This window comes from Periplaneta americana, chromosome 12 (assembly GCF_040183065.1).
Source record: "Periplaneta americana isolate PAMFEO1 chromosome 12, P.americana_PAMFEO1_priV1, whole genome shotgun sequence".
Taxonomy (NCBI): Eukaryota; Metazoa; Arthropoda; class Insecta; order Blattodea; family Blattidae; genus Periplaneta; species Periplaneta americana.
Window position 1 is genome coordinate 164708744 of NC_091128.1, and position 10070 is coordinate 164718813.

The 10070-nt window shown below is 34.8% G+C and overlaps 1 protein-coding gene across 1 annotated transcript in view; it reads left to right on the forward strand.

The window, feature by feature from the left end:
- The window catches only part of LOC138709993 (whirlin-like), a 508846-nt gene extending 504401 nt beyond the window's left edge, over nt 1-4445 (forward strand). The window contains exons 11-12 of the mRNA XM_069840671.1: nt 1174-1252; nt 2911-4445. Of these exons, the coding sequence (XP_069696772.1) occupies nt 1174-1252; nt 2911-3053 (222 nt within the window). The 3' untranslated portion in view covers nt 3054-4445. The remainder of the gene's footprint in view (nt 1-1173; nt 1253-2910) is intronic.
- Nucleotides 4446-10070: the final 5625 nt, after the last annotated feature.

Here is a 10070-nt window from a genome sequence, read left to right on the forward strand (position 1 = left end):
ATAACAATTTCCCTCTTCTTACCGCTTAAGCGCGACATTCATTTTACTGCCTTAGGCTTTTAACATATTATATTTAGAGACGTTTAACATAGTAATAATTATAAATTGGAAACTTACCACTGCAATTTCACCTAAATTGCAATGTTAATTATTGTTTTTAAAGATTTGCATAAATTAAGTAAAGTCTACTACTCCACGAAACTTATTGCATTCCTGATACAAGTAACATTAAGGAAGCCGTGAAAAAATCAACAAGATTCCAGATGCCGATGTTATTACTGCAATATGTTATATAAATAATATTGTTAAAATATTAAAATGAAAAATAAATCATTACGTAACCTTACCGTTTGTTTTAAGTTCGCATTTATGGACTGGGGGAAAAAAAGACAGACGTATATCACGGCCTGCTGGAGTATAGCAAACACAGAAAACATTTTATAGCAACAATGTTGAAGAAAGATATTTTGGTTTTCCGAAGTTGCCGTCATTAAACAGAAACCAAGATGGAGATTTCATTGCAACTAATTAGAAATTCGTCTTTCAGGTATGTAATAAACGATCTTCGCACAAAATAATGTACGATACACGAGCGGTATGTTTGTTTTCATGTTCTCGGAAATTAAAAAAGCTCAACTACGTTCCGCTTTTTCAATCTTTTCCTCGACCATGAAAACGTCAACATACCGCTCTTGTAACGCATATTACTATTGTGCACAAGAAATATTGTATGACTTGGGAAGACTATTTTGCGGATGGACAGACCAATAAATTTTTTTAGTTGCTGAACGGTCATTGGTTACCCAAAACTGCGAGTGGAAGAATAAGTAATATTGCATATGTTTCCATAAGTTTGCAATAAAATAATATGCAAAAACTTTTTGAGCAAAAAAAAAAAATTTCATAAATTTGCAATAACATAATCTACAATAATTTCTTTGAGTACTGTAAATGCAATGAGCAAACTGAGACGCAATTTTGAATATCATTTTAAAGACTGACATAATATAAATAAAAGGTATATTGTTGTTACATTTTTACGCACAAAACTGTTTTAATTGGTGGATTTGGTTGTCACCTAAGTATGTGAAGGTGTGTTAGAAACACAGTATATAAACCATTCACTTAATAACTTAGCACTGTGACGTCAAATGGTGGTCGTCGTCATTTCAGGAGAACGGCGCCGCTTTTGAGGCGGGAGGTTTGGAAGTGGGGCAGCTGATCCTGGAGGTGGACGGACAGAAAGTCGAGGGTAAGTGAACGATGACGTCATGGCTGGTTATATTACACTTCCCATTAGACCCAAAGTTTGTGGTCTCAAATGTTTTCTTTCAAAATGAATTAAGCAGTGGTTCCTTAAAATGTAGCCTACGCAACAGGAGAGAGGGTGATGAGATCGCTACATCGCAGTTCGTAACGGATTTCACTTCAGACTACACATTTTCCTCTCCATAATCCTTCATGCGACCAGAAAAAAATTATTTTGATGTCACACGATGATATTTCAAATGATTTCATTGTAATAATGACTCAGAATAACGACTCCTCTTAATAATAATACCGCAATAATAAATATCATTCCTGTGATATCGGTGCAAATCTGTGCAGTACTAAAATTGTCTTTCAGAAACTTCTGCAAGTTCAAAAAAAAAAAAAAAAAAAAAAAAAGATAATTAATGTACTAAAATAAATATGCCTGTTATTATAAGATTGAGAAGCTTTTATCATCCAGTTTGCTCTGAAAGTTAGAATTTATAAAACAGTTATATTACCGGTTGTACTGTAAGGTTGTGAAACTTGGACTCTCACTTTGAGAGAGCAACAGAGATTAAGGGTGTTTGAGAAAAAGGTGCTTAGGAAAATATTTGGGGCTAAGAGGGATAAAGTTACAGGAGAATGGAGAAAGTTACACAACACAGAACTGCACACATTGTATTCTTCACCTTATATAATTAGGAACATTAAATCCAGACGTTTGAGATGGGTGGAGCATGTAGCACGCATGAGTGAATCCAGGAATGCATATAAAGTATTAGTTGGGAGGCCGGAGGAAAAAAGGCCTTTGGGAGGCCGAGACGTAGATGGGAGGATAATATTAAATGGATTTGAGGGAGGTGGAATATGATGATAGAGACTGGATTAATCTTGCACACGATACGGACCGATGGCGGGCTTATGTGGGGGCGGAAATGAACCTTCGGGTCTTTAAAAGCCATTTATAAGTAAGGAAGTATGTGTGTTATCTGGTAGGATGGAAGAGAAGGCCTTATTGTCTTAATACTCTCAGATTAAATAAATATTATTATATTATTATTATTATTATTATTATTATTATTATAATTATTATTATTATTATTATTATTATTTCAAATATTAGATGGGATTCATTAAATGAAACATCATACTCTAGAAATAATAATAATAATAATAATAATAATAATAATAATAATAATCAATCCTGTAATATCGGTGCCAACTTGTGCAGTACTAAAAACGTCTTTATAAAACGTCTGCTGCAAGTTCAAAATAAAAAAAAATTTCATTATATTTAAAGTTTCCAATTAATTGTAGGCCTATTCCTATTTTAAACAAACACAATTTTTCTTTTCTTTTAATTTGTTAATTCGTTTGTGAACTCATAAAATGTCAGTGTTGGCGTTTGATGAAGTGCGCATGGTGTTCTGTCTAGCCCGCAAAACATTAGGAGTAACGGCTTCAAGGTCGAACATTCGGTCGAATTCTCGACCTTGTCGGATATTCTCTGACCGATCGAATATAAACCGGTTCTAAATCCTATTCTGCTGCTTTCTAAATACCAATCCCTGATTCCGCCTGCGAAAGCTTTAAATACATCCCACATGCCTCGACCGCTATTTGGGTTGCCTAAACAAAAATACAATTTGGTTGCAGGCCTCCAGCACCAGGACGTGGCCCGCCTGATCGCAGAGTCGTTCGCGCGGCGGGAGCGCCACGACATCGAATTCCTCGTCGTGGAGGCCAAGAAGTCGAACCTGGAGCCCAAGCCGACGGCGCTGATATTCCTGGAAGCCTAGCAGCTGCTCTCCCTGCCTTGAGCCTGAGCGCCCGCAGGCGGCGCGGCCCCGAAATAGCCTTAACTCGACCTACCGCAGTAGCCTTAGTGGTGTGTGTCGTGTTGTGTGGGGCTCGAACCGCAAGCGCCAGGTCCGAGAGCAGGGAGCTCCGTGCAGCCCCTCGTGTGCCAAAGCTTACTGTTTTGTGCTTACTACCGTGCATATTGTCCTACATCTTAATGCCTTTCAGTGTGGCCGAAGCCTCGCTACCGCGCGACCAGCGATCGGATTACATCTGGCTGAATGGAGCGGCCACAGACGCCTGCAAATGCCTTTACAAGTTGAAATAGTAATATACGTTACAAGAGCGGTATGTTGACGTTTTCATGGTCGAGGAAAAGATTGAAAAAGCGAAACGTAGTTGAGCTTTTTTAATTCCCGAGAACATGAAAACAAACATACCGCTCGTGTATCGTACATTATTTTGTGCGAAGATCGTTTATTACATACCTGAAAGACGAATTTCTAATTAGTTGCAATGAAATCTCCATCTTGGTTTCTGTTTAATGACGGCAACTTTAGAAAACAAAAATATCTATACTCCAGCAGGCCGTGATATACGTCTGTCTTTTTTTTTCCCCCAGTCTATAAATGCGAACTTAAAACAAACGGTAAGGTTATGTAATGATTTATTTTTCATTTTAATATTTTAACAATATTATTTATATAACATATTGCAGTAATAACATCGGCTTCTGGAATCTTGTTGATTTTTTCACGGCTTCCTTAATGTTACTTGTATCAGGAATGCAATAAGTTTCGTGGAGTAGTAGACTTTACTTAATTTTTGCAAATATTTAAAAACAATAATTAACATTGCAATTTAGGTGAAATTGCAGTGGTAAGTTTCCAATTTATAATTATTACTATGTTAAACGTCTCTAAAAATAATATTTTAAAAGCCTAAAGCAGTAAAATTAATGTCGCGCTTAAGCGGTAAGAAGAGGTAAATTGTTATGTGTGTTACGTTGGGAATACTGAATGTGATATTTCACACTTACCGCGTATTGGTTCTGTGCGGAAAACAAGCAAATACGCACGATCTCGCACAAAATAATTTTAGAATCTCTCATCGTTGACAGCATTACAGTATTTCACTTCAAGCTCATGTTTTTACTTCATTATCTACTCAGTTTCGATATTGTCACGGGTGTGCACATTACCAAATCAACACGGCTGATACTGATTGGTTTTCGGCATACTATCTTTCCATCTTTCTACGGCGATTCCACGTAACCAATTGGACGGATTTTATTTCCTCTTTAATCCATGATTTAGCGGACCATTTCACAAGTTCAGTCCGATGATTCGTCTTGGGAATTTGTTAGATAAATAGCAATTTCAGTTGTCACTGATGTTAGATTTTTACTGTTTTCAAACTCTATACAGGGTGGAAGTGAAAAAGCCTTGCAGATTTTCAGAGCGAATAACTCATGTTGTATGTAACAAAAAACTGTAATATCATATTGGTGAGTCGACCTGGTTGGCGAGTTGGTATAGCGCCGGCCTTCTATGCCCAAGGTTGCGGGTTCGATCCCGGGCCAGGTCGATGGCATTTAAGTGTGCTTAAATGCGACAGGTTCATATCAGTAGATTTACTGGCATGTAAAAGAACTCATGCGGGACAAAATTCCGGCACATCCGGCGACGCTGATATAACCTCTGCAGTTGCGAGCGTCGTTAAATAAAACATAACATTTAACATATTGGTGATAAGTTAATAGTTTTTTCAGAAAGAAAAATGTTTTTTCCCAAATGTTTCACACCCTCTTATTCGGTAACTATTGCGAGTAGGATCGTGATTTCTGTCCATATCGATAGAAAATCTAATAAAGAATAATTCTTTGGTCGGCGGGAAAAGGCATGTAATTCAAAAAGTCGATTTTTCTGTTGTACCTAATCAGTAATCACATAAGTCTAGTATTTTTTCTAATTTTTCAAATAATAAAATTTCTTGTATGTTAAATAGAAAAGGGTCTTACTTTAACCGACATACATGAATTTCATTACTATACTTGTATTTACTTAAGAGTAAATTAAAAAAAGTCCCTCTGGCGTATTGCGTATTTCAATATTGTGGACACACCGAGTTACCGAGTTCGTTGACCTCTTACATCTGTATCACGAGAAGATTGTATTAGCGGCGATGTTTCCGGACTGCTGAAACTTCAAATTTAATTTTCTAATCAAACGTGCATTTAATCACAAAATGTAATACAGGTTTTCTATTAATTTAAGTGTACCCATCGTCCTGTTCAATCTGCAAGGTTATTTCACTTCCACCCTGTATATCAAATATTCATTATACGAGGTCTCGCCATCCTCATTGAATATTAACACGACTACTATGAAGTAGTCAATGTGTTATCACCATTAAATCGAGAAAAATCCGATCCGGCACCGGGAATCGAACCCGGGACCTCTCAGCTCTGCGCGCCGAGGGCTCTTTCCAACTGAGCTATGCCGGGACACGATCCACGGTGCCGGTTGAACTCCTCTCACCCTGTATATTGAAAATGAAATGACTTTCGTCAACTTTTATTAATGGAATCAAATTAAAAGATCAGTATCGTTTTACGGAAAGAAAGTTGTTAAATAAAATGTGCTATTATTGCAGAAAATAAAGAAAAGGTTTCGTCACGGATGTTACTAGATTTGTGAACACACTTCAACCTTATTAACAAAAAGTGTAAAACACATGTCTGCGCCTCAAAAAAGGAGAGTCATTCTTATCGTGTCCATGTGGAGGCTATGCAAATCTCATGGCATCCAATTAGTTAACAAAAAAACATAATCGGTAAATATTTTACATCTCTTTCATCCATTTCATGGATGTTACACACATTTTGTCACGGATGTTACAGATGAGTTAATGTCCTTCATTTTTACAGTTTCAAAACAGCTGTGACATTTCTAAGTCAAAATATTCACTTGAGCTGTAAGATTAATAAGTTATTAACGCAAACTACTGAAAATAAATGGCACAAAGAATATACTACATAGCGAAAGGTTCCTTGATCCTAGAGCTCTGGAATTAACAGTGCAGGTTCTCAAAATATTTCTTCAACAATAGCAAACATTAACAGCTGATCTCTCTATGAAGTGCTGCAAACTTTAGGGAAACAAAAAGTACCTGTTACCTTGCCAAGACCACTTGGATTCAATGTCCATAAAACTTGTAAAATATATTCCTTCTGAAAATAAAACATTCGAATATTTCATTTTAAAGCCTCATCTATGTCTGACACTAATAACAAACAAATATTTTTGAAAAAGACGTTTTGATTGGAAATTCCAGTTTGCCCGGAATGGCTGTAAAGTAAATTCGTCGAGTGAAAATTAAGAGCATATGTTATTGTTACAAGTAATAAACATTACCCATGATATCATAAAACTCATTAATATAATTTCAGTTGAAATTGTATATTCTCTTCAATTCAACATTTAAAATGCTTCTAGTCGCTTGTCTTCACTTCGTCGTAATGTCCATGTTTCTTCCCCACATGCCACACTCCACACAAAGCACTTCACTAGTTTCTTTCTTAGTTCTTTTTCCAAAGGTCCGCAGAAGATGCTCCTTTTTCTATTAAAAACTTCCTTGGCCATTGCTATCCTCTTTTTGACTTCCTGGCAGCAGCTCATGTTACTGCTTATAGTAAATCCCAAGTATTTGAAGCTGTCCACTTACTCTACTGCCTCATTTAGAATTCGCACGTTTACCTTCTTGCATTAGTGTCGAACAACTCAGAAGCAGTCGATAGATGCGTTTCAATGAATATTTAAGAATATCGTTAATATTTATGAAATCAGAACACGTCTAAGAGTGCAACGTATGATGATGTTATAATTATGACTAAGAAAATAAGATTGCCCACTCGTCCTCTTACTTTTACTGCCGCTTTCTGTGACGTCATACGTCTGCTCGCGTAATGTTAGAGAAGGTGAGAAAGACAGCGAAAGAGTAAACATTTACTCATGGCGCAACAATGAAAGTAAATATTAGATAATGTGATCGTAGATGATGCGTTGTCATGAACTTTCGAAATCATATTATTCACCTTTAAAGTAAAAATCTGTGTTCACTCTAAAACTAGGGGAAATTTTAGCCTTGGAGAGCTTTTTCGAGACAGTTCGATTCTGTGGTGGTAAGTGATGTAATTTGGTGGCCCGGGAGTTAATTTTCTTCGAGAGATTGCAGATCAACTTAAGCTGGAAGTTATGTAATAATTTTAAAAATAAATTTAAAATTAGTGAAACTCCTTTATCCTAAATCATATGTGCATTCTCATAGGGGTTCTCTCCCACAGTTAAGGATTTTTATACTTTAAAATTGTATATTAGTATTATGCTGAACTAGCAAACTAAAGTTATCAGATTGCTTAATAAGGAAAAAATATATCTGTTAAATTTCAGACGTTGATTTTTACATTTTAATTGTTATGTAGGCGTATAATATAAAATTGATTGAATTGCGTATTATATTTAAACTAGTGGCTTGTGCAGCAAATACTGCAAACTAAGTTCATTAAACGTTGAAATAAACATTTTTCATATTTATTTTCAATGAAGAATACCAGACATTCTGAAAGTTATTTGCTTCCATAACAATGAAAGATACTCTCTCTCTCGAGCCAATACCGAAGAGAACCACGCATATAAATATCTACACCACATCGCCATTAAATATATGAAAAAGACCCAACCCTACTTGATTAATAACTATAAAAATATTTGATTTTTAATAATATAATTATCTTACGTAAGTTTTATAGCTTTCAGTAACATATACTATATATCCGCCACTCAGTAAAATATAGAAATCAAAATCTAATTTAAGTTATTCTCTACATCTACTTACATAACACCAAAACGTTTCACTTTCATATCATCAAAATAGCATTAATATGTATAATTAATGAAAAATAGTCACATCATGGCATTAACTACAATAATATTTCATTTTTAATGGTAATAATGTCATCAAACCGCCTCAATTTTGTAGATTTTAATATCCAATACACAGCTGTACCCAGAAAATTACACACCACAGAATCGAACCTGTATATTATTTTTAGTAAGTTAAGTTTTTAAAAATCAATTTAATTTGAGCTCTAAATATGTCAGCATTCTTGCAGATCATGGCCTTCGTGTAATATTGTTTACTGTAGTGTGTGTTTTGTTTTATTCTGAAATGCAATTAGCTAGTTCTCAAAACTGACGACAGATGGATTTTGGAAAATAGGAAAATTATGTTGAAAAATTGACATGTCAATGAAAAGTACTATTTTTCTGAAAAACTTTGAGTTCCAAGCTTCTAAATGAGGGGTAATTTATTAAAATCCGTTCAGCCATTTTCCCTTAATTTCCATTACCTGTTCAAATTATATATATATATATATATATATATAACTTGTGTTGAATAACTGAAATTTGAACATCAGTCTGAAACACCAATATTATGAAATATAACCATCAATAACTTTTTTTTTCTTTGGTCATTCAGACATACTATTCTTAGAATGCTTCGCATCTGCTGCTGAATGGTAGAGTTCTATACTGAGAATATGTGAAAAACGATTAGCGATTGTTAATAAACATTCCAAATAATGAAAAAGACAGAGATCTGGCAACAGGGTATGTTTCGCACCTGAAATGGCAACTCCCTTGAATCGATGCAGCTGCATTATGAATGAGCTCTGAAACGCAGGTGCAGAATCGTTACTACATTCACGTATATTGTAAAGAATACAATTCACACGTATACGCAGTTTTTGGAATGTAGCTTTAGAAATGAGATCCACTAATTACAAATTTCGAAATGATACATCATACTACACTGACAGATTTCAGTTACTTCACAACAGCGATAGCTTTTATAGCTACGTGCAATTGTTTTTTTTTTTTTTTTTCCAAACAGTCGACGGTTTTTATATGATCTATATTCGAGGAAAAAGTTATTGCGAAAGAGAACTTGACGGAATTCGAAATGCAAAACTATCAAAATATAAACGCCGCTATTAAAAACTTTAACATCGACAGAAATAAAGCCGTTCAGAATAATATAATGTTATAACCTTCGATATTTGTCTAATTGTGACGTTTCATTGATCTAATTTCAACAGCTGTTGCCAAATGTTTGCCCGTGAACTTCATATTGCAGGAGGCCAAGGTCATTATTTATATCTTCTGCTTTAGAAAAAAACAATAGAATGTAAAATACACACTACATAATGGATCCTGTTGTTCGCGATTAAAATTCTAGCCCAATTTCACTCGTGCTAATAATTTTCTTCTGTAATATAATTTCGCTTGTAGACTCACATTTCTCAAAATAATTACACCGAGAAACATTTTCATTAAGTTAAATTAAATTACCGGAAAAGTACTGTAACTTGTAATATTACTGCTGGTAGTAACACATAACATATTTCAAGTTAATTTAAAACTATTTGTTTTATGAGACTGTTTTAAATTTCACAGTTCAAAACCGTTGTTATAAGAAGTATACATTTCATAAAAAAAAATATTGTAATACCGAAAAAAAATCGATTTTGTTATTTTATTGCAATTACACGTGTTATAATATGCGTACAGGAGGATACGGCGATCGCTGGTGACGTTCATTTAGCCATCCGCGCCATACGAATTTGAATTGTGTAAAATAAATGATTTTGCCACTGTTGTATTTTATATCTCTAGCCTGTTATGAAATTCATTTTTATGTAATTCTACCATTAAAAACGCTTGTTATGACACTATAAATCATGAACAATTGACATAATTGTCACACTGGTGCCAGAAAAGGCTGTCCTAGCAACTAGTATTCCATGACGTCATCACCGTCTTAATAGCACAATTTTAAACAACGTACCTGTAAGAAAAATCTTCAAAATAACAGCAAAATAACATTGCCTTAGAAACAGTTACTTAGCAACCATGCAATATATTACGTCATATCCAGTACCCATGTCTCTACTA